Raw genomic sequence first — 23,977 nt, 5'->3', positions numbered from 1 at the left:
ACCAAGACTTCAAGAGTGCCCCTGAGGTCAGCTAAAGTCCCAAACCCCTGGACTTAAGATCTACTCCTTACACCTCTTGCCCAAGGCCATGGAGGCTACACGATGGTTCTGTCAACCCACACTCACTGCCAGGAGCAGGGGCAGGCCCACGGAGTTTGCTCCATTTTGTTGCAGAATTTCTTCTTTTTTAAAATGTGCGTATCACAGTTTTCTGAAAAACATCCAACTCGCAAAACCTCCAGTTCTCCAGGGAGCGATTAAGTGTTTGCCTGTCGTGCAGAAATGAAGGGCTGCTTTTACTCTGTAGTGGAGGGATAATGAGCAATGATTTATTTCCCTCGGATTACTTACACACGCGCACACACACACGCCCTCCTCTGGGCCTGATGAGCGCCAGTAGCCAGTGCGCTGTGTGAAGTGCAGTGCCTCCCAGTCCCCTTCCTCTGCACCCCACGGGCACCACTGCTCTCCCCGCACTGGTGCCAGGTCCCTCCCAGCTGTGAGGCATGGACTGAGCAAAAGCCTTAAGCTGCTGTGGGCCGAGATGGGAGACGTGGGTCTCCTGAAGGAGGGAAAGAGGGAAAGTCAGCTGGCAGAGCCCAGGCGTGCCTCCAGAGACCACTGTGTCCATCCAATCCATTTGAAAGTCTAAGGCTTTGGCTTTGCCTGGGAAGAACCTTCTTTTAAGACAGAGGTGGACGCTGACCACCCACCCTCTGTCCCTGCCATCTCGGCAGAATCTTGTCTGAAACCCTGATTCTCCCTGTACAAGAAAGTTGTACACATTCATTCAAACACCGTTAGGTTCAGAGCTGAGCCTGGAGATCCAAGAAGTAAGATCTTTCCTGGCTCCCAGGAGAAACCCCCCGGCTAGATGCACAGTGCAGTGGGGTGGGATGGCAGTGAGGCAGAAGACTACAGGTGGGAGTGGTGGGAGTCCGGGAGGGCTTCCTGGAGAAGGTGTGTGGGTGGGGGTGGGGTGATGGGAACAATTCCATCAAGGGAAAAGAGAGGTGCAAAGGTTTGCAGGCTCTTGAGGGATGGATTTGGGGAGGTGTGAAGTGTTTCATGTGGCCGGGGTGAAGAGTTCGAGGGAAAGATGAAATATCATTTTTTCAATTGATCCCTAAATAATGAATCACTAGACATTTAACTTGGGAGGACAGTGGACTCTCCTAAGGAGCTGTGGAGGGATCTCAGCTTGAGGGTGACACAGCATACTCACACGGCAAGATTGTCCTGGTTGCCTGTGAGAAATGGACTAGAGGGGCCAGGCGTGGGAGCCAGACTGGTCAGGAGGCTGTTGGCACCAGTCCAGGTAAGAGATGATGACGGCTTGCGTGCGGGGGTTGGGTCCAAGAGAAAGAAGTAGATGGATTTAGGGGACAATTTGAAGTTAGAACAGACAGGGCAAGCCAGTGGGTACTGATGTGGCTGCTGAGGATTTGGGGGAATCAAGGGCAATTACAGGTGCCCCTTTGTGCATTTGTGGGGAAGGTAGAGACTTCCTCTGCCAGGGGTCCCATGGCTGCCTGCTCTCCGAGGTGGGCAGGTGGAACCCAGGTCTGCTGGGGGCCTCTACCTCACTTCGCCCTGACTTTCACCTCTTCTTATCTCTGATCTGATGCTGGTGCAGCTGGGAGTCCCTGGTCCAATAGTAACGGAAGGGTTGCCTCTCCCTCCACCAGATCTGAAGCCGTGGGTCTCTAACTTCACCTTCCCTGGAGCCCGAGATTTCTCCCAGCTCGCTCTGGATCCCTCCAGGAACCAGCTCATCGTGGGAGCCAGGTAATGAGGTGCAGGAGAGTTGGGACCATGTGTGGAATGCTTAGAATCGGATATAGGGAAGATTATTTGGGATGACCCACATTCTGGATTCTAGTCCTCTCTGCTAGGCTCTTTCTGTGTGTGAATATCTGTCCCCCAAGGAAGGAAGCAGGTGGGGGTTGGGGGCTGGGGGGCTGGGGTCAGGGTGTGACCCTATCTGGTGTCCTGATCTCAGCCAGCCACATTCTTCAGTGGTTGGCAGAAGTGAGAGCAAGAATGCTTGCCGGGCCACCTCCTGCCCTTGTCCCTGTGGTGATGCCAGAACCTGCCTCCTTAGCCAACTCCCTGGGAGTTCCGCACAGAGAAGGTGCCCAGGAGCCCCCTGCTGGCCATCTGGCCACCTGCACCTGGGGTGCTGGTCAACAGCCTTGTGCTGCTTTTATGAAGGGCCTCACTCCCATGTGGCCTGTCTTCCTTGATCTCATTGTCCAGATGAAACTCCATGAGATCTTCTGGGGTGGAGTGGGAGAGGTAATTCCTTAGAATCCTAGATCATGATCCTATCAGGAAGGGAGTTTAGAGATGGCCTATCCAGTGGGTCTCCAAGTGCGACCGGGCCAGCAGCTCCTGCAGCTCCCGGAATCTTGTTGAAAATGCAAACTCTTGGGCCTCTGGAATCAGCAACTGGGGGCAGGGCCCCTGACCTGTGTTTTAACAAGCCTTCCAGGTGACTGGTGCAGGCTCAAGTGTAAGATTGGCTGGTCTGATCCAATTGCTTTCATTTTCATTTTCATTTTCATTTCATTCATGAAGAAACAGAGGCCCTGAGAGGGAAAGGGGACCTTCCCCATATGGCATGCACAATGACACTAGACACAGGGACTAGAACCCAGGTCTCCTAACCCCAGGGCTAGTTTTTATCTGCGGGTAAGTCTGTGTTACGCCCTCTGAATGTGTTGGTCATTAGTTTCCCCTCTCCACCCCAGAGGTTCTGATTCAACAGGTCTGGGGGTGGGGAAGTGTCGCCACTGGGTCAGCCTTTCCAGGCTGCTTTGTGAAGCAGGCCTTCCTTGCCTTTCGGCCTTTTGTGCCTCTGCCTCCCATTTGCTGTGTGAAAAGGAGACAAGTCTCAAACAGAGCTGGACTTGGAGCAGATGAGCTGGAGTCTTGCTCTAGGTGAACTTGACCTTTAAGCCTCAGTTTCCTCATCTGTAAAGCCTGGGTTTAGTCTCTATGCTGCCAGCTTTATAGGGCTTCTATGAAGCTGGGGTTGAAAGCATTTTATTTTCATTTTTAAAAAATCAAAATTAACTATTTATTTTGCACCAGCGTTATGTGGTATAGCATAACATTCAGAAGTTACAAAAGAGTGCCCAGTGAAAAGCAGGGCCATGCTCTCACACCCCTTCCTGGGGTTCCCTACATCCTCCTGAGGATGACCTGTACACGTGCAGGTATAAAGGAGACCAGACTTTTTATCTTCTGGTGAAAAAGTTATTGTTTCACTTTTTTCTTTGAGATGATTGTAGATTCACACTCCATTGTAAGAAATAATGGAGAGATCCTGTGCACCTTCACCCAGTTTCCTCAAGTGGTCACATCTTTCTTAACTGTAGGGCAGCAGTATAATCTGGAAACCGACATTATGCCATCCTTCCACCCAGCTCTGATTCCATCAGTTTGTATATATGTACCTTCTAAAGCCCAAAGGGTAGCATCTGAAGACTCTCTGAATCTTGCATTTTGGGAAAATAATGAACTTTTTAAAGCATTTTGGAAGCTACCATGTGCCAGGCATTGTTTTATATACCATCTATGTAATAAATCAGCTAATACATGTAGTAAATCACACATGCAGTAAACTATTTATTCTACACTGTAACCCCAAGAGGTGAGTTCCATAATTAACTTCCATTTTATGGACCAGGAAACGGAAGTGCTCCTCCTGATCCACTCTGGGGCCTCCCCATATAAATGATGGTTATGTTTTCTGGGTCTGGAGGCTTCCCTGGCACTGCTGAAGGTACCCCTTGGACCCTTGAGCCTGGTTCTGCCCTCAGAGGGACAAGGAAGTCCATCCTGGACTGCTCCTTATGCCCCTAGAGCTGAGGCTGTGGGTGCTCGTCTGCTTTTTCTCCTCCTTTTTCCTTCTTCCTTCCCTGCCAGACATGTTTTCTCTGTCTTCTTGACCCCCGTGGACCTCTGGAATTCAGACTAGGGATATTTTTTTCTCTATTTATAACCCCGCCTTGTTCCCTACGGGACTGGGGAGGTGGTCTGGCTGCAGAGATTTCTCTGTTCTCATCCTCCTGCTCCCAGAGGGCCCTTAGAGATGTTGTGATGAATGATTTTTGATGGGATAAAAATGAATCAAGTGCTGCACTGTTTCCCCTAATTTGTTAAAGCCGTGAGCAGCTGCCTGCATCACCTGAGCACACAGCTGGGCCAGAGCCTAAGCTGGAGCCCATCTGTCCCCAGGCCAGGAACATGGGGCTGGGAAGCGCTGCCAAGACCCTGTGTGGGGCCTTGGAAGGGACAGAAGAGGCCTGGAGCCAAGGTCATGAGTGAGCCCCGCCCAGCTCCAGGACAACAGAGGAGCTGAGTGGGGCCTGGGCCCGAAGCCAGAGCCAGGAGAGGAGTCTCCTGGCCTGAGGTGTCCCCTTCTATCCCTGGCTTCCTCCAGCAGGGCCCCTCCTTCCCTTTCTGGCCTACTCCACAACTTTCCCCTCATTTCTCTTCTCAGCTTAGCTGAGGTACGCCAGAATCTTCTGAAGTTATTATTCCTAGAAAGTTCAAGAACCCAAAGAGAATGGCCAAAAGAAGATAGAAGGAAAAAAAGAAGATCCTTTGGGAAAACCAAGATTTTACATCTGCTTGTCATTAATAAAGCCTTTAATGTGTCTCCATGGGCCTGTGAAATAAAGAATACAGGCATTAACTAGCTCTCCATTGTACAGATGAAGGCACTGAGACTTGCCGAAGGTTCCCCAGCAAGTGCCTCACCTGGAGTTCTGCCCGTCTCTGCCACAGGGTCTATCCCATGAACTTGAAATCTCTTTCCTGTGGCACTCTGACTCAGTAGGTTTGTCACCCTCATGACTCAGGAGTTCTGAGTCCCTGTGTGGTAGTCTTCTGACTCCAGGGTCCATCAAAGCAGTTTCAGCAGCACCAATACTTAGGAGTACACAAGTGTCTGATATTATTATTAGCAGCAGCAGCATTATTATTTTTTAAGGCTTTCAAGCACCTGGCCACTGAATAAAAACAGTGTGTGGAGAAGATTAGTGTAACCCAGATATAGTGACACACCTGTAATCCCAGCTACTCTGGAGACTGAGGTAGGAGGATCACAAATTCGAGGCCAGCCTCAGCAAGACCCTGCTTCAACATAAGAAATAAAAAGAGCTGGGAATGTAGCTCAGTCTTAGAGTACCCCTGGGTTCCATCCCCAGTACCACCAAAAAAAAAAAAAAAAAAAAAAAAAAAAAAAATCTGGCAACACCATGGCCACCAGAACTGAGCTGCAGGAGACAGGGTTTTCCAGGGAAGGGGCCATGGTCACATTAGGGGAGAAGGCAGGTTGAGTCACTGACAACAGGAAATGGGGAAACAAACAAGACTCCAGGGGTCTGTGGGGAGGACAAGTGTTCTGGGGTGGCGGAAAGGGAGGATAAATCTGGCCTTCCTGAGTCCTGCAAGAGCTCTGTGAGATTTAAGTTGAACAGAAACAGGCTCCATGTTTGGGAAAGGTAGGGGTCAGGAGACAAGTTATGACGACTTAGTCATCAGATCTTAACTGGCTTTATTTTTGATTCTAGAATGGAGCAGCACTTCATTCCATAAAATAGAATATGGGTTCCAATGGACTGAACCAAAGAGGTTGGTTTTACATAGAACTGGAAAAAGCAGAAACAAAGAACAAAAAGCACTTTGGTTATTTCAAAGTTACTCTCCTCAACAGGTGGAGATAAGGAGATGGAACAACAGAAAAATAATTGCTTGATTAACACCAGATTACTTCAAGTTACCGTGTGTGTGTGTGTGTGTGTGTGTGTGTGTGTGTGTGTGAAGGTAGAGGCATCTCCACTATCATGCCAAGTTGAAACTGGCCTTTTTGGGAAGCATGCCTCTTCTCTTTCTCCTGATTTCTCTGAAGGTCAGCTTCAGTTTGGTGATGGGAAACATTAGCATGAGTGACTCAATTTTGATTTTTATTTTGGCCTATTGGAACCTAGTGTGAGGTTTTAGTCCAAAATAATGGTCTCTTATAATTTTTATTTATTGTCATCAAGAGTTTCCTTTCTGGGTCAACCAACAGCAAATACAACATGGTACATGGAGGTAGATAAGACTGAGTTTGAATCTCAACTCCTTGATAGAGCATCTCAGTGACTTGGGCCATTGACCCAATCAGTTTCCTGCCCAGCAAAAATTGAGTTTCCTATATCTATTGCCAGGGTCGTGTGAAAGTTAAATGAGCTAATAGAGGTAAAGCCCTCCCTGTGGGTGGGCCACCCTAGGCTCTCTGTAGCCAGCCCCAGTCCTGGCATTCCATGAAGCCTGGGTCAGGAGGCTGCTTCCTGGGGTCCTGGCTGCAGAACTAGCTTGGCTTATGATTTCTGTTTCTGTTTTCACAGGAACTACCTCTTCAGACTCAGCCTTGCCAATGTCTCCCTCCTTCAGGTACATTCGCTTTTCTTCCCTTCCCTTCCTGTCCTTTCCTATAACTGGAAGCTGGGGGAGGGGCCCTAGAAGTGGTGACAAGAGCCACTTGCTCTTTCCCCTGGCTGCAGACTGGATCCTGCTACCACAATAACTGCCAGGAGGACAGCTGGAAGTGGGGTGCAGCCCACCTACACATGGGAGGCACACACGGGGCTCTTGCATTGTGCAGAGAGGCTGCTGATGAGAAAGGGGAGGAAAAGAGCATTGGCTAGGGTGGCCAGCTGTCCCTGTTTGCCTGGGACCGAGGGCTTCTCCAAGATGCAGAATTTACAGTGCTAAAACTGGGATTGTACCGGGCAAACAGAGACAATTGCTCATCTTAAGAACCTAAATCCACAGAAAAGTCTCGGAGTTTGGGCCTCCGGAGAAAGAAAAGGGTGCCTCTGTTTCCTTTCTGAGCTTGGCCTGAGCAATCCCATTCTAACTCAGCATTTTCATTGAGCTGTGATTGATTTATTATCTGCTGCCAAGAAAGACTCCCCAAGCATAATTCCCTAAGTGCTCTGAGAAGCTTTTTAATGGGACTCCTTGATCCAGAACATTTATCCCAGATTGAGAAACAGATGCCAAACCATCCCTGCAGAGGCTGAACATTCCAGAGAAAGAATGGCCATCTCTTCTTCAGTGAGGGAAGCACCTCACTTTTCATGTCTAGGAGGCTTTTTCATTTCCCAGTAATCACGCATACTTTGAGCACTTACTGTATACTAGAACTGATCTGGGGTCTCGTTATGGTTTGGAGATGAGATGTCCGCCAAAAGCTCCTGTTAATGCAGGAAAATTAGGAGGTGGGTGATTAGATTATGACAGCTGTTACCTGATCGGTCCATCCTCCTTTGAATGGACTGACTGGGTAGTAACTGCAGGCATGTGGGGCATGGCTAAAGGAGGTAGGTCACTGGGGGCGTGCTCTGCAAGAGTGCATCTTCCCTGTGGCCCCTTTCCCGTTCTCTCTCTGCTCCCTTGCTGCTATGGGGGATCAGTTTCCTCCTCACCTTGCCCTTCCCGCATGATGGGCCATCTCACCTCAGGCCCAGAGCAATGGAGTGGGTCATCTATGAACTGATACCTCTTAAACCATGAGCCCTCAAATAAACTTTCCCTCTTCTAAGTTGTTCTTGTTGAGTATTTTGGTCACAATCATACAAAAGCTGATTAAAACAAGGCTGAAAGGATATGTAAGAAAAGCAGAGTCCTTGACTTCCAAGGAAAGGCAATGAGTGATGTCTACAACCAAACTGGAACTTAGGAGTTAATCAAGTGCTGAACAACTTGCTACAGACCTTCACTGAAGCAGATGGCTAGGGAAGAGAGACCTCCTTGTTGAGCTGGTATGACATTCTAGTCTTCCTTTGATCTTGGGTCCACACCCCCAGGGGCCATTGTAGCTCTTGGCTGGTCACCAGAAGGGAGATATAAGAGAGCAGAAAAGGCATGCCCATTTGAAGGGAGGGGTCAGGATGAAATAGGGCAAGTTGAAAGGAAATGGCATTCACCCACTTCTCCATCTACCTGTCCTTCTATCCATATCTTTATCATAACTTGCTCATCCATCCATCCAGCTGCCCACCCAATGATAGTAAGTGAATACCTACTAAAAGCCAGGTCTGGTCCTACACATTGTATTAGAAATTTAAGTTCCAAAGGTGAATCCCATAGAACATACACATAAGAGATGACATACCATTCCCCTTCCTGGAGGGGGACCATGCAGCATGTTCCTGGGGCCCAGACTGGAGCAGGCAGGGAAAGCCCAGCAGCAGCATTCTGTGGCCCTCCATCCTGGTCACAAGCTACTAGTCCAAGTCTAGTTTCAAGTGGAATCCACAAAAAACAAAACCAAGATGCCAAATCCAGCAGATCCAGCTGAAGGAACCCAGTATAGAGGAGATTCAAAGTGGGTGGGAGGAAGTAGATCCAGTGGTAACTGCCCTGTGCTGCATGCAGTTGCTTTTCATTTGGTTCATGGTCTGCAAATGAAGTTCTTCTGGCAGTGCTGAGTGGCTGAAGGGAAGAAGAGAGAGATGTACAAAAATAATAGCAGTGCTGCGGGAAGTGTGCATAGGAGTGGTGGCCTCTAGGTATGAGGAACCCTCTGGGCCCAGTAGGGTCTGCAAAGATTTCCCCCAGGAGCTGCCTTTGAGCTGTAACTCAAAGGATGTTTTTTGCCAGGCAGCTAAGGGCAGAACAGGGGTGTGTGACAGCATGTAGCACTGAAGGACAGGATCAGAGGGTGTGAGTGGGGTAAGGTAGGAAATGAGGCCCTGGAAGAGAGAGCAGTCACATTGCAGGGTGTCTTCATTGCTGAGCTGAGGGGTCCATATTTTATTTTGAAGGCAACGAGGATCCATTAATGAGGTTTAAGCAGAGAAATGGCATGAACAGACTTGGTGTTTAGATCACCAGACCCAGTGGGGAGACTGGATTGGGGAAGAGCCAGTCAGGAGACATTGAAATGTCCAGTGAGTGATGAGGACATTTGCAGGAAAGCAGCAGCAGCTGGGATGGGGAGAAGACAGGAAGGGATCTTAATGTGTCAGGGTCACACAGGGCCACAGCATCACACAACTTCAGGATCATCAGGCACACCGACTTATGTGTGAAGGTGACCCCTTGCATGGGCCATTTGCAGCCCTAGAGGAATTGGTGATGCTTGGACCACAAAGGTGACATCTAGGTTTCTGGCTTGCACAGCTGGGTACCATGAATTAATATGGAAATGGGGCTGGTCTGAGTCTAGCCACTGGTTATTCCAATATGCAGCTAAATTTAGGAGCCATTGCTGTAGGCTGTTAAGAAGACCTTGTCTGTAGATGCTGCCCAGCTGGTTTGAACTTCCCAAGTCTCCTTGACAGCTGGTCTGCAGGTCATAGGTCATGTTCCTTACCAGATATTAGGACCTTTTGCCTAATGACTGAGGCCTGGGATTGGGTCATCCAGCTCAGTATTGATCTGGTCTCAGCCATGGGCAGGTATCTTTGGTAGCCCCATAATTCCTATTTAGGGCAGGGATTCAGCTTCAGAGGATTCCCTGAAGGGCCCTACAAACCAGTCCCAAAAGTACCAGGATCTGGTTTTGCTACCTTCCCCAGGGTGTTTCTCAGGGGACTAACCTCAAAAGTTCAGACTGAATTCTCCTAACAGAAGCAAAGAAATAAATACATTTTATATCCACATTCCCACTGTAGGAGGTACTATCTGGCCAAAACAGGGAGAGAAGAAGCCAGAGGTTGTGGTAGACCATCCTGCCTCTCTTCTCTTAGGCTGGTGACAGACCTTGGCCTCTGGTCCTCAGTGTGGCTCCTCAGGTCTGCTGTCTGGCCTGGGCAGAAAGCCTGGCATTTGACTCTAAATACCATATTTTGGCAAGTACCCCATCCTCTCTGGGGGCTTCATTGTCCTCAGTGTCCATCACAAATGGCTCACCAGTGACCAAGGGCTATAAACGAGCTCCACCATATTGCTGACAGCGGAAGACACACACATAGGTTATAAGACTTCATTACAGAACCAAGTTGAGTCTCCCACTTGGCCCCAGGGTAGGATTTAAGCAAACTTAAAACTCAATGTTTTATTGATAGTTTAAATAATTAACACTCCTTAAAGAAAAATCTAAATGCAAACAACTTATGCAAACCAGTGTCCATTAAAGGGACTTCTAAGTATCTAACTCCCATTAAACAATTAATGTAAACTACTATTTCTTAAGGAAAATCGAAATACCCAGCTCCTTCCCAATTCTCAAGCACAAAAGGGAGGAGCTGTGGGGAGGGGAGGAACAGATGGAGCCACCTGTGTCTAGGGCAGTAGGAGGAGCAGGGAGGGGTGAGCAGGGAAAATCAGATCAACTCCGCTGTGATGGTTATGATCAGTGTAACTTGATAAAATGATCTTGGAAAATTTCAAAAAGGAGGTGAGTACTTATCAGTGTCAGGGTGCTGCTGAGAAGACCAGCACGAGCTCTCTTGGATTTGGCAATTAGGAGCTCAAGAGTGGTCTTTGCCAGAACAGTTCCAGGGGATGATGTGGCTGGAGGCCTAATTGCAAAGCATTTATAATCTTGGGGTGCCAGATGTCCTGTAAGTACAGAAATGAGGACTGTCCTGCATATGAAATCAGGACACACATGGGGCTTTGTTTGGGACTGGGTAGACATTGGGATGGTTCCTGAGCTCCCTTCCAGCTATGTCTATATCCCTCAAACTCAGATCTGGCATCCTGGAGTTAAAGTTTAAACTCTGCCGAGTGGGGAACTGTAGGGACAAAAGATGTGTTAATGCTCAGCCAACATCTCTGGCTCCCGTGTGTCCAGGATGGTCCAGGGAGACCATTGCCTGCTCTCCCACAGCAGGAAAACCACTCAGCCACTCTGACTTGATCACCACCCTGGAATTTCTGGGAACAGTCCTAGTTTAAAGCACTCTACACAGCTGATTGAAAGTATGTGTCTATCTCCACTCCCTCACAGAAAGCCACTAAAGGCACAGCGAGAAGTTTTAATAGGTACAGGTCCATGATGACAGAGAATGACAGAGGAGATGTCAGTGAAGAAGAGATTAAATGCATTCTGTGAGTTGGAAAGTGGATGGAGGGATCATCCTGACTTAGCAGAGTAGAACAACTTAAAGAGCAAGCTGAATCCCCAGAAAGGCTCAGAAATTGGGGTGCTGGGTATTGTGGAATAAAAGGATGAGCCACAATTTTAAAAGGTGGGGATTGATTGGAATTCTCTATAGGGAAGTTGGAACCCAGGTCTCCCACCCACCTTCTTTGCCTAGCAAAGGAGACTGAACTCTCTCTCCAGAGACCACGCTGGAGAGGTTTCATGTAGGGAAGGCAGGAAAGGTGAAGGGCATTGGTGGGGACTGGGGCTAGAACAAGAGCTCAAGTGGAAGTCTGCTTACCCACTACCCCGGCTCCACGCCCAGACCAGAGATTGGAGGAGTCTTTTTTGGAGAAACTCAATAGGACCAGAGACCAGACTTGTAGAGTATGACAGAGAAGAACTTCTAGTGAGAGCCTAAGAGCACCCCACTGGCACCTTAAGAGAACCCACTACTCTATATAGCCCTACCCAGGGAGTTTGCAATGTGCTATTTAGAATTTTCCTTTTAAATCAAGCAAACAAATTCAACTCTTTTATGTAGTGTCTTTCTCCCTCCCTCCCTTCCTCCCTCTCTCTCTCTCTCTCTCTCTCTCTCTTTCACACACACACACACACACACACACACACACACACACACACACACACAAGAGTACAAAGAAGCCAGTGTCCTCAATAGCAGTTTAAAAGCCTGAACAAGCCAGGTATGGGTGAAGGACATCTGTGATCCCAGCTACTCAGGAGGCTGAGGCACGAGGATCACAAATTTCACATCATCCTGTGCAATTTAAGTGAGACCCTGTCTCAAAATAAAACAACGAAGGGGCTGAGGATGTAGCTCAGTGGTAGAACACTTGCTCGCATGTTCTAGGCCCTGGTGTAATTCCTACTACTGCAAAAATAAATAAAAACTTGAACAGTGATCAACTCATGGTTACTATGTGTCGTTGGTAGCCCCTACTTCTCTGTCCTGAATCATTTTGAAGCAAATCTCAGCCATGATTTCAATATGCAGAACTGGTGGCTTGGTGGTAGAGCACTCACCTAGCCGACAAAGACTCCGGGTTTGACTTCCAGAGCCTGGGAAAAAGAAAATCCAAAGAAAAAGATTTCAGAATGCATTTCTAAAAGATAAGGATTCTTTTTTTTTTTTTTTTTGAAGTGAAATTAATAATCCCATATTATTAAATGTCCATTTAATATTTAAACTTCCCTCATTGTCTTACAAAATTTCAAAACAGGTTTGGGTGTACAGCTTAGTAGTAAAGCTCTTACTCAGCACACAGGATGCGCTGGGCCCAGCACTGCAAAAGAAATTTTCTTCTCAAAATAATTTTGGTTTTTTGAATCAGGATCAAAATGTGTTGTAATTAGTTAATATGTATCTTAGGTCTCTTTTAAACAACACTTCCTTTCTTTCTTTGTTTATAAAATTTATTTATTGAAGAAACCTGGTTCTTTGTCCTGTATGGTTTCCTGATCTTGCAGATTACAATCCAGGTAGCATAATTCAACATATTCCTCTAGTCCCTGTATCACTTGAGAATTGATAGATCTAGACTCCATTCAATTTGGATTCTGACAAGATTACCTCATGGGGGTTATTATGTATTTCCCTTAGAAGGTACATAGAGTTTGATTTCCTCTCTTTTTTGACATTTGCAACCATTGATTATCATTTCCTAGATCCATTCATTCTGTAGTCACTATAATCTATTAACTGGACTACTTCTACAAGGACAAGCTTCACATCTACTCTTTGGTTACCCAATGATGCAGTCATGCAGGAAAGGCAAGGGAAATGTTTGCTATATAGGAGAGAGATTCCCTCTACACTCCATTAGTTCTTACAAGACTCCTTGACTAGATCTACAAACCAAATTAATACAATGCTGATTAACAAGAGAACAGCATAAAAAGTTTTAATAATTTTACATGTACACAGGGGTCTCTTCTTGACAGCAAAGTCCAAAGAAATTACCAAAGCAGATGTTTTTATACTTTTAAATAAAAAAATGACAAATTTGTGAAAGAATGATAGAACAAATTGATCCTTGAACTAGGGATGTCACTAAGAGATATATGGGATTGGGTGTAAAACCTAGTAGGAAATAAGGATTACCCCAATGAATTAATTTATTCAGGTTCATTACAGCCCCAAACAGCAGTCTCAGAAGATTAAGACTATTTTTCTGCCTTGGTAAAGAAAGGACACCTTTAACAAAGGAATCTTGGCTCTGTGCATGTAGGAAAAGTCAGGCCAACTTCTTTCTGAAGTTCTAGTTCCTTGGGTGGTTTTGTCATAATTTCAAGATCGTATATCTTTAACTCCTTCAGTATTCTGTTTGCATTTACTAGTTTTCAAATGATGTGTTGATTTGCTAGTATCTTTCATGGGTGGTCAATTAATTTTATTCTATTATTATTATTACTATAAACTCATGGATTTACACACAGTTGATGTATTTCAATCCATTGCAGTTATCTTTTGTGATGCAAAAGATATCACAGTGGGGGTGGCCTCTTTGAGGTGGCTCCTGGGTGCTGTAAACCCAGCCTGGTCATCTTTGATTGTATCCTTGCTGTCTGGTGTGACAAGCCATCTCAAGCTCCACTTGTGCTTTTGCTGCCCCACACCTCAAATTAGCTATCTCTTCAAGAAGCCCTGGTTAGGGGGCTGGGGAGATAGCTCAGTTGGTAGAGTGCTTGCTGCACAAGGCCATGGGTTCAATCCCCAGTACCACAAAAAAAAAAAAAAAGAAAAAAGAAAAAAGAAGCAGCAGCCCTGGTTCTTTTCAGTGGAAAATGTTTAGTGACTTATTTTTAAATACCCATAAATAGCCAAAAATCACCGGATCTTTGAAGAAGACTTTCAAAGGGAAAGAGAAGACCAAAGCAAACAAGCAAACAAAATGAAGGAAACTGTAAGAAATAGACAGTATAAGAAAATGCTCTTAATTATAAAAAACGAATATCTTCTGAGGTATGGAAATATTTTATTTACAAAGTAATAAATGAAATATGAAAATTAAAAGTACAACTGGGAAAATAAAAGTTGAAGGAGGAGAAGATAAAGTAGAAGAAAAGCCTACCAGAAATTAGAACAATAAAACCAAGAAATGAAAATAGACAAATATGAAAAACTTAGAGGATCAATGCAAAAGGGCCCAATAGTAGATTGAATGAATAAAAGAATAGAAAGGGGAAAAGGTAAGGGAAAAATTAAGAATAAACCTACATAAGAAAATGTGCTAAAACAGAGAGTGAATCTTCAAATTGAAAAATTGACTGGGGCTGGGGTTGTGGCTCAGTGGTAGAGTGCTTGCCTCGCATGTGTGAGGCACTGGGTTCGATACTCAGCACCACATAAAAGTAAATGAATAAAATAAAGGTCTGTCGACATCTCAGAAAACATTTAAAAAAAAAAAGAAAAGAAAAATTGACTGAGTTCCCACAAGAGACCTACACATATCAGTATGGGATTCAGATCTGTTATTAAAAAGAAGATCCAGAAAGCTTCCAGAACCTAAAGGAAAAAAAGAGGAAAAGTTCAGTACAGAGGATGGGGAGTAAGAATTGCTTCAGACTCCTCAATAGCCATGCGAGAATCTAGAAGACAATGGGCAGAGAAAGGCCTTTAAATTCTGACTGAAAATTATTTCCAATAATTTCAGTTCTGTATCAAAACCCATCAGTCAAGTGTGGAGAATAAATCAGACACACAATAATTTTTAAAAACAGATCCACCATGTTCTTTTCCTTGAGAGGATACTAGAGATGCATTCCACCAAAATAAACAAAGTAAATCAAGGAAGGCGGAAATATGGGAGTCAGAAAGCAGGAGAGGAGAGAGAGGCGACCCCAGGTCAGCAGCCAACAGGGGACAACCAGCCCCCTGGGGCAGGAGGACAGAGGTTGGGGATGAAGAGGAGGTTGGGAACAAATAGATTATCTGAATAATTTGTTCACGCAGTTAGAAAATGACACTGAGGGATCTGTAAGACATTTAGGAAATTGGGGGAGAAACAAACAAATGGAGAAAATCAAGACATGATTTCATCCCCAGTGAAACAGGAAGTCCTTCATGAAAGGAAACCCCATCTGACAATGGGTATTGGGTTGATTCTTAGATGCCCATTTTATATTCTCATCAGGCGGAAATCGGGTGTATCTCACAGTCAAAAGCATCCTAGAGTCACTACCGGCCAGACGCTGGTCCTGCTGTAGTTGCCATTGCCGGGCAGGTGGGGGCTTGGACATGGTTCTGGTGTTCTGACTGGACAGCAGCAACCCTTTAACATTTCAGTCATTTTCAGATCATATGAGGAAGGAATATGAATCTTGGTCTGTCAGAAAACCTCCCGTAGGCACCTTCTGGTAAGATCAGGAAAGTGTCCCCTGAGTTTAATCCCCAGCACCACCAAAAAAAAAAAAAAAAAAAAGCAAGAGGAGAGACAAAGAAAAGTGCCAACAGTGCCAACATCCAGATTTGCAGAATGGGGTCAGTGGCTTGGTAGAAAGCCCACTCTTTCAGAATACTGCAGCACTGACACCTGGGTGGTTAAAAATATGATAATCTCAACAAACAAGCCAAAAAGTACAAAGAAGTGAACATTGACAGAAGGGATTCAGAAGAGACAAACACTGAATTTAAAGGTTGATACATGATTTTGCTTCCGTTTCTCTTTTCTTTTTATGTACAAGATCAATATGTGATAAAAATATATATCTAAATATGAGCACTTTCAATAAGTTTCCATTAAAAATTTAGACGACCAGAGAGTTTGACTTGCAGCATATTTTCTTTCTTAGCGACTTACATTCACTGAAATCTAGGATACTAGCTGGTAGCAGTGAACAATTTATTTACAATAATGTGAATGTGAATGTTGATTTTAATTAAAATATGAAATAATTATAATGGGAGGATGGGAAGAGGGAAAATGTGCATGCACTTTGGGGTGGGATGAATAGAGATAGGTAAGTGAGAATAATCTTTTTTTTTTTCTTCTTTTTTTTCTGAGCCATATCCCCAGCCCTTTTTATTTTTTATTTTGAAATAGGATCTCCCTAAGTTGCTGAGGCTGGCTTTGAAATTTCAATCCTCCTACCTCAGCTGGGGGTAAAAATCTTTATAATAGGGAGTCAAAAGATGAAGTCTGAGATTGATATATTCTTTTGAGAAATTGGTTTAAAATAAAATAGAGAACCAACTAAAGTAGGTAAAAGTGGTTGTCCTAGGGTAAGGAGGTTGGGGAATTGGAGGAGTATGTTTCTAGAATTTTTATTGGTACATTTTTTTCATATTTTTTAACTGTGCATCATGACTTAGGTAAAAATAATTTTTCAAATAAAATGACTCCAACAAGCTCACTCTGTGCTGTTATCATTATGAGTATACATAGTCTCTTAGGGTCAAATGGGCTAACTTTTGCCAAAGGAAATCTACTGACTACGAGAGGCTGCTGGATGTAGCAGAAAGAGCTCGTTCAGCGCTGGAGTCTGTTATCTGGCTTTGTGTTTTGGGTTTGCGGCTCACTAGCTACTGACCTTGGGCAAATCGTGCAACCTCTCTGGGCTTTGGTTTCCTCACCTTTATGTTGAGCAAAAGGCTAATGCATTTCACTGGCTGTTTTCAGGATCAGAGGGAGAGAAAAAAAAGCTCCCATCACAGTGTTGTCCCATTGTTGAGCCCAGAGGGACTTTAACTTCTTTTTATTGTATACACCTGCCCCTCACCCACCAATGGAATTCTTGCCTCCCCCCAGGAACTTGCTGACCCCTTCAATGTGCTCCTGTGCTCAGGGACTCCAGGGCCCCAGCAAGGCCCATTGGCCCACACAGTCCTCCTGCAGCCACCTGCTGCCTGTAGCTTTCCCTGGACACCTGCAGTGGCTCTGAGACATTGCTTTCCTCTACCCCCAGAGACTCCCAGGATCCTTATGTACATCCCTCCCTTCTCTCATCAGGCTTAGCCCGGGAGCTCAGGGGTCCTGAGTCTGACTGCATTCAATTGTTTCTGTCCAGATAATCCCTATGGCTCTGTGGCCAGATGCCAGGGACCATTTGCCTTTCTCTAAGGTCTAGGAGAAGCAAGGGCCTGAGACCCAGGACTGGTGCGGTGAGGTAAGCCCTCCCAGTTTGCTCACAGGTCTGAGCGGGACTCACCAAATTCACCACCAGCTCCTGAATCCAGGGTCCGCAGGAGTTAGTCTCCTTCTATCCCAACAGCCGTCTCAGGTGTGGCCTGGCCTGGAAAGAAGAGAGCAGCCCTGTGGTTCCCTCTCCAGTGCCCTTCCTCTCCTCCCATCACCCAGCCCCTGCATCTCTGCAGGTGGGACTGGAAGCAGCTTTGTTAGCAATTAAAAGCAGGTGGGCTTTTCCCTCCATTTGGATAAAGAGCTGTTTGCTCAGGGTTCCCTTCCCCCGGACAGGTTGGCATTTCATGTGACCCCAGAAATATATAGTGAATCCCACCAGGGCTGTGGACATTTCCTGGATGAGGAGGAGATCACTTCTTGGAGGGAGTGGAGAGAATGGATGAAGGAGGGATTTGCCTGGGGTATGGCCTTCTCCTAAGGCCACATTAAAGTTGCATCCCCAAACACCTTACCCCAGGACAGCATGGGTGATGCCACAAGGGAACCAAGGAGAGAAGTGCAGATGGTGCGGGGCAGGAGGAGCGGTTTAGGAAAGGGGAATCCTAGAGACAGGGATAAGGAGTAAACTCACAGAAGCCTCTGGCATCAGAGGAGGGTGGGGTCCATTTCGGTTCGATTTTGCGCTAGCTGTGTGACCCTGAACAGTCACTTAGACCTCAATTTCCTCCGTGGTTAACAGGGGAAAATACATACTTTGAAGGTTTATAGCGGGAAAATTAAATCTCCCATTTTGAAGGTTTGCAAAATCTAGCCTTTCAAGAGAGCCCCCTGCCCTACGTTCCACTCATTTGGGGGACACCTGGCTCATAATGGAGGCACACTTCTCACCTCTCACTCAGGGCCTAGAGTGGTTATGAAGGTCCTTTTGGCCACTTACAGCTCCCTGCTGACCTGGGGAGATTCTAGGACAGGTGGTGGGGTGATAAAGCACCCAGAAGGGGCAGGACACCACTCCTCCCTCAAGCACGCAGAAAGCCGTTGGGCTCAGGGGATAGCACCCGGCAAAGGCCTCTGGGTAAGGAAAGCTGGCAGCCCTCTCAGGCCCCTCCAATGGGATGAGAGGAGCCCTTTCCCTGTAGGCTGCTCCAACCCTTTCCCTGTTCACTCCAGACACTGCCTTTTTGGGGAGTGGCGGGGAGTGAGCCATGTGACATCTGTGTTCCTCCCACAGGCCACGGAGTGGGCCTCCAATGAAGACACACGCCGCTCCTGCCAAAGCAAGGGGAAGACTGAGGTACGTGGCCTTGGTGGTCCCGGGGGTCCTGTTTGGAGTCAACAGGAGACTTGCGGTTGTGTGGCCCAGTGTGGGTGTGTGGTCACCTGCTCCAGAGGCTGGATGAGCTGGGGGCTCCACGCACAGGAGAGAAGACAGCAGGGAGGTCCACAGACACAAGCTGGATGTCACGGCAGCACGGATCTGGGAAGGCGTGTTGGAGAATGTTGGTCGGCACCCACGACTCGGCGGGTGTGAGGGGAGGCACCCGGCACCACCTGCAGAGCTCTGCCCTCACCGCTCTCCTTCTTGCCTCAGGAGGAGTGTCAGAACTACGTGCGCGTCCTGATTGTCGCCGGCCGGAAGGTGTTCATGTGTGGCACCAATGCCTTTTCCCCCGTGTGCTCCAGCAGACAGGTGGGCAGCCCAGGGTGGGTGGGCAGAAGGTCTATCACCCAGGCACACAGCCTTGGGATGGGGTTGCCAAATGTAACAGAAAAAACAAACCCCAAACCGAAACTGAAAAGGATGCCCAGATTCCAATTTCAGGGATTTTGTGATGGCATAAGTATGTCCTGAGCAGTATTTGGGACAAACAAGCAGTGAAAACCATTCATCCTTTATCTGAGATTCCAATTTAATGGGGCCTTCTCTATTTTATTGTCAGCCTTGGAGGGTGCACCTGCTAGTCCAGGTGAGCTCCTGGCAGAACCTCACCCTCCGTGAGGGCCACTCCTTCAGAGGGACTCAGGTGGGCAGTGGCAAGGATGCTCAAAGAGGGGAGAAAGCCAGGAAGACCAGGGACCTAGGAGGAAGCAGGACTCTGGGGTGGAAAGAACAGGCAGCCCCAGGGCCTCAGGGAAAAGTGTCCCCTTCTTCCCATCGGCCCCAGGTGGGAAACCTCAGCCGGACCATCGAGAAGATCAATGGTGTGGCCCGCTGCCCCTACGACCCACGCCACAACTCCACAGCTGTCATCTCCTCCCAGGGGGAGCTCTACGCAGCCACAGTCATCGACTTCTCAGGCCGGGACCCGGCCATCTACCGCAGCCTGGGCAGTGGGCCACCGCTTCGCACTGCCCAGTATAACTCCAAGTGGCTCAATGGTAAGGCCCAGCCCCCAGAGCAGCTCCCTCCTTGCTGCTAACAGCTCTGCACTGGTTCACTCTTGCTTCACTGAGAAGAGGCCCCGGACAGGGCAGGTGTTTGTCCAAAGACCAGAGCTCATTGGAGGTGGGCCCAGATGAAAGCACAGATGTCCAGGAACCAGAACAGATGAAAGGCAGGCTATTAGGGGAGAGAGAATTTAGGAACTGCTTAGTAAAAGTGGCTATGGGAAAGAACCGATTAGGGAGAGGAGTAGTATGAACTTCCCATTTCTTGGGATCAAATCCCTGCTTCTTCACTAACTAGCTGTGTTGCCTTGAGCAAGTACTTAACCTCTTTGTGTCATAATATTCTCATGTGTAATATGGAGATAATTCTCGTACTTACTTATAAATCATAATGAGAATTAAATGGGTTAATCCATATAAAGTTTTTAGAATAGTGAATGGCCCCACTGACTGTTTGGTAATATATGTGGAGGTAATTATTAATAGCTGTACTTTCTACTGGAGATGGGAACAGGGCTATTAGAACTCTTGGGTCACCAGGTTGGTGGGAGGAGAGTGTCAGGATGCCCATCTGGGAACACTGAAGTAGTTGAATCTTCCCAACAATGCCCTCTTCTTCTCTGCTGACCTGACTCACTCCTCGCTCCTCCCCTTTCAACCCCCAGAGCCAAACTTTGTGGCTGCCTATGACATCGGGCTGTTTGCGTACTTCTTCCTGCGGGAGAACGCAGTGGAGCATGACTGTGGCCGTACCGTGTACTCACGGGTGGCCCGGGTGTGCAAGAACGATGTGGGGGGCCGCTTCCTGCTGGAGGACACCTGGACCACGTTCATGAAGGCACGCCTCAATTGCTCCCGTCCGGGCGAGGTCCCCTTCTACTACAATGAGCTGCAGAGTGCCTTCCACCTGCCAGAGCAGGACCTCATCTATGGGGTCTTCACCACCAACGTGTGAGTCCCTGCCCTGTGCCACCCTTTACCTGAACAATGTCAGGGACTCACTCTGACCCGGCTTTGCAGCCTGGTGGGGTGGCTGTGCCTGGTGCATGGGTTCGTCTGAGGATTCCGTGCCTTGCTGCCTCTGGGGTGGTGAGCCCTTGGTCTGGGTTGCTGAGAAGGGCAGGTCTGGGCCAGACGTGCCGAAAGCAAGAGGAGCTGGAGCACGACTCCTGAAGGGAGGACTTGCTGGTGATGAAAGAGAAGAATACTGCCCCAATGAGGAGGTGGCAGCCCTGGAGAGCCAGTAGCCCCTCAGGGAGGCTCAGCAGGGATTCTCCATGGTCCCTCTCACCTCAGGACTCCATGACTTTGCTCAATCAGCCAGCAGAGTGTTCTGACAATCCTGCCATCACCTCCTATCTAGACGGCACTGAAAACCACAGGCTGGGATTTGGAGTCCCTTTTGCTTCCTTAGGTGTGAGGAAGGGTGACCTTCACAGAGATCACGAGATCTCCTCCTCCCACCAGCTCCTTCCCAGTAGATGCTAACAGATCAGGTAGTTTTCACAGAGAGTGATGAATGGCACCAGACCAAGGCAAATATTTGCTGTAGTGGATGCTGTGCAGGGTTCTCTGTAAGGATGTCCGTCAAAAACTTGGGAGCCACAGAGTGGCCTCTGCTTGCAAGGTAGCAGGCATTGCATGGGGACCAGGCTAGTCACAGAAATGACAGTCTGAGGGGATGAGCAGGGATGGGGTAAAGCTGGCAAGCAGGGTTAGAGAAGCCACCCAGTCAGGGGCAGGGGGACAGGCATCTAGCACAGCTCTCACAGGCTGACCAGGACCTGCCTAGCTCTCAGCACTGGAGAGAGAGCAGCTGTGAGCAGAGGGCAGGCGCAGCTGGAGATGCATCGAGAAACAATGACGATGTCAGTGTGGATTGTAAATAGTTTATTTATTGTGTGTCTCCTCCATGCTTGGGGCTTGTCCCTGTGTGGACTGGGTACCAGTGAGCACAAGTGGTGGTGGCTCTGCCTTTCAGGCGTGTGTATATTAAACGAACCAATTTGAATAAGGATATTGGGCTACAGAGGATAAGCAGTGTGCAGAGATGCCTGCAATGGTGTGTAAGGCGGTGCTAGGGAAGACTTCCTGTAGGAAGTGACAGGAAATGACAGGACGAGAAGACCATTCTAGCCCCAGGGATAAAGCTTTGGGGTGGGAAGAAATGTTTTAAAACTAAGCAGAAAATCAGTGGGGCAGGTGCTTCGAGAGTGAAGAGGAGAAAGACAAGAGAGGAGGCTAGACAGGTAGGACAGGGATGATTCTGTCCTAAGAAGCTTGGAGACTGCTCTAAGGGTTGGGATCTTTACCCTAAGGACAAGAAATTACTGAAGGGTTCCAGGCAGGCCAGCAGACGGCTCCCACATGCATTTTCAAAATGCTCACTCTGGTCCCTGCAAGCCAAATGAATTAGGAGTCCACACAGGTTGCAGGGAGACCATCAGGAGGACAGCTGGAACCAGGTAGAGGCAGAGGGACATGGACACATTTGGGAGAGGGACCAAGTACAGAGACTAGAAGTGGACAGGTTGGCATGGTGGTGTCTTCTCTGAACTGTTCACCCAGAGCTCATGGGGAACTGTGATTCTGGGACTGAAAGGGTCTTAGAGGTCATCTGGCTCAGGGTAGTTTGGTGACCAGCTAGTTAAATAAATAAATAAATAAATAAAAACAGGATAGAATGAAATGAAAATACTCAGTATAACCTGTTTAGTCTGGGTTAATGTTTTTTCATGAAATGTCAGTACATGAAATGTCAGATGTGGGTATTATAGCAAGGGGTGATGTAAAGTATACATTCTACTGTGGGCCAGGGACTAACATATTTAAAAAACATATTTAAAAACTCACTGTCCTTCCACCTCCCTTGGATAAGGAAAGGGGATGAGGAAATAGCCCAGAGGGACCCGCCAGTGCTTCTTGTCAGTGGAACTTTCCCACAGGGTTGCCGAGCGCAAGGACCACATCTCCTTTGGTTACACCCACAAGCTGCGGAAGTCGCCAGGCTCATCCTGGGTCCTTCTGAAGCCCAGGAGATTGGGCATGACAGTTGGCTGTGCGATTTCAGAGGAGGGTGCTAGGACCCACAGGGAGGGCAGCTTCCCACCGTCTCTTGTCTTTCAGAAACAGCATCGCCGCTTCTGCTGTCTGCGCCTTCAACCTCAGTGCCATCTCCCAGGCTTTCAATGGCCCGTTTCGTTACCAAGAGAACCCCAGGGCTGCCTGGCTCCCCATTGCCAACCCCATCCCCAATTTCCAGGTACAGCTTCTCCCTGCTTCCCCCACCAGACTGCTAGTCACAAGCTGATACCCAACTGCTTACCCCAGAAGAACACCAGCCCTGTCTCTGCTGACCTGTGCCAATCTTTGGGGGGCCATGATGGTTCCCTGACAAGAGGATAACCTCTCAGACTGTGAGCGAGAAGGGGAGAGTGGGTGAGAGGAAGTGAAAAGGGACCTTCTTTGAACCATTTCTCAGTGTGACTCCAACCTGGGAAGCAGGGTGTGTGCAATCTCAATTCTATAAGGTGTTAGGGGCGAGGGGAGCACTACACAGCAAATTCTGGCCGGAACTTGAGGACTTTGAGCTAGGGTTTGTTCATAGAGTGTCTAGCATGGGTATTGATACCTGGAGGGTCTCTGAGTGCTGGGAGTGGCCAGAGCCCAGTTGTGGGTGGTTGAGCATCCCCCATCCTGTGACGAGAGAGGGAAACAAGTGGGGAGGTGAGGCTACTGCTGATGGTTGACTTTCATGTCCATCCAACTCCCTGCCAGGAGCATGGTATGGAGCTGGGAAAGACTTCAGGCTTTGCAGTCCAACAATCCTGACCCAGATCTAGCCTGTCTCTGTGTGGCCTTGGGCAGATCACCCTGCCTCCTTGTTTCTTTTTCCTTATCTGGAACTAGGAATAATATCATAATAGATAATACCTCATGGATATGTGCAAAGGTTGATATGCCTGGAAGGTAGTAGGTGCTCAATAAAAGGTGGTTTCTTCTAGCTTGAATTAGAAGGCATAAGAACTTTGGTAGCGATCTAGGAGAGGGAAAATAAAGCTTGGCCGAATGTGGGGGAGGGGTGCCTGTGAAAGCATAAAATCACAAGACACGTGTCCACACTCAAATGATTTCTTTCGAGATAGTTCAGACCTCTTTGCCCTTCCTGTTTCTCTTCCCCAGCCCAGGAAGATCCCTCCCCTACCATTTTCTCAGTCTCATTTTCTCTTAGTTCCAAAGAAGAGGCATTCTTCCCAGGAAAGGGGCCAGGGGACCCAGCAGCTTAATAGGCTTAATGGTGCATGCGGGGTGGGGTGTTGGAGAATTAGCATCTGCACGGAAAGCCTGGATTACACTGAGGAAGGGTATCTCAGCAGCCCCTGTGGCTTGGGGC

The 23,977-nt window shown here is 47.6% G+C and overlaps 1 protein-coding gene across 7 annotated transcripts in view; it reads left to right on the top strand.

Moving 5' to 3' along the window:
* SEMA5B (semaphorin 5B) overlaps nucleotides 1-23,977 on the top strand; it is a 115,606-nt gene that overhangs the window by 80,591 nt on the left and 11,038 nt on the right. For 6 of the 7 annotated variants that reach the window (XM_079155290.1, XM_079155289.1, XM_079155288.1 and 3 more), the window contains exons 3-9: nucleotides 1,689-1,788; nucleotides 6,405-6,450; nucleotides 18,428-18,490; nucleotides 18,788-18,886; nucleotides 19,362-19,575; nucleotides 20,250-20,535; nucleotides 22,711-22,846. In XM_079155290.1, coding sequence (XP_079011416.1) covers nucleotides 1,689-1,788; nucleotides 6,405-6,450; nucleotides 18,428-18,490; nucleotides 18,788-18,886; nucleotides 19,362-19,575; nucleotides 20,250-20,535; nucleotides 22,711-22,846 — 944 coding nt within the window. The remainder of the gene's footprint in view (nucleotides 1-1,688; nucleotides 1,789-6,404; nucleotides 6,451-18,427; nucleotides 18,491-18,787; nucleotides 18,887-19,361; nucleotides 19,576-20,249; nucleotides 20,536-22,710; nucleotides 22,847-23,977) is intronic. The other variant, XM_079155286.1, reaches the window with a different exon arrangement.

The sequence above is a fragment of the Sciurus vulgaris genome (genome assembly GCF_902686455.1).
Source record: "Sciurus vulgaris genome assembly, chromosome: 10".
Lineage (NCBI taxonomy): Eukaryota > Metazoa > Chordata > Mammalia > Rodentia > Sciuridae > Sciurus > Sciurus vulgaris.
This window is presented reverse-complemented; position numbering and strand designations above follow the sequence as displayed.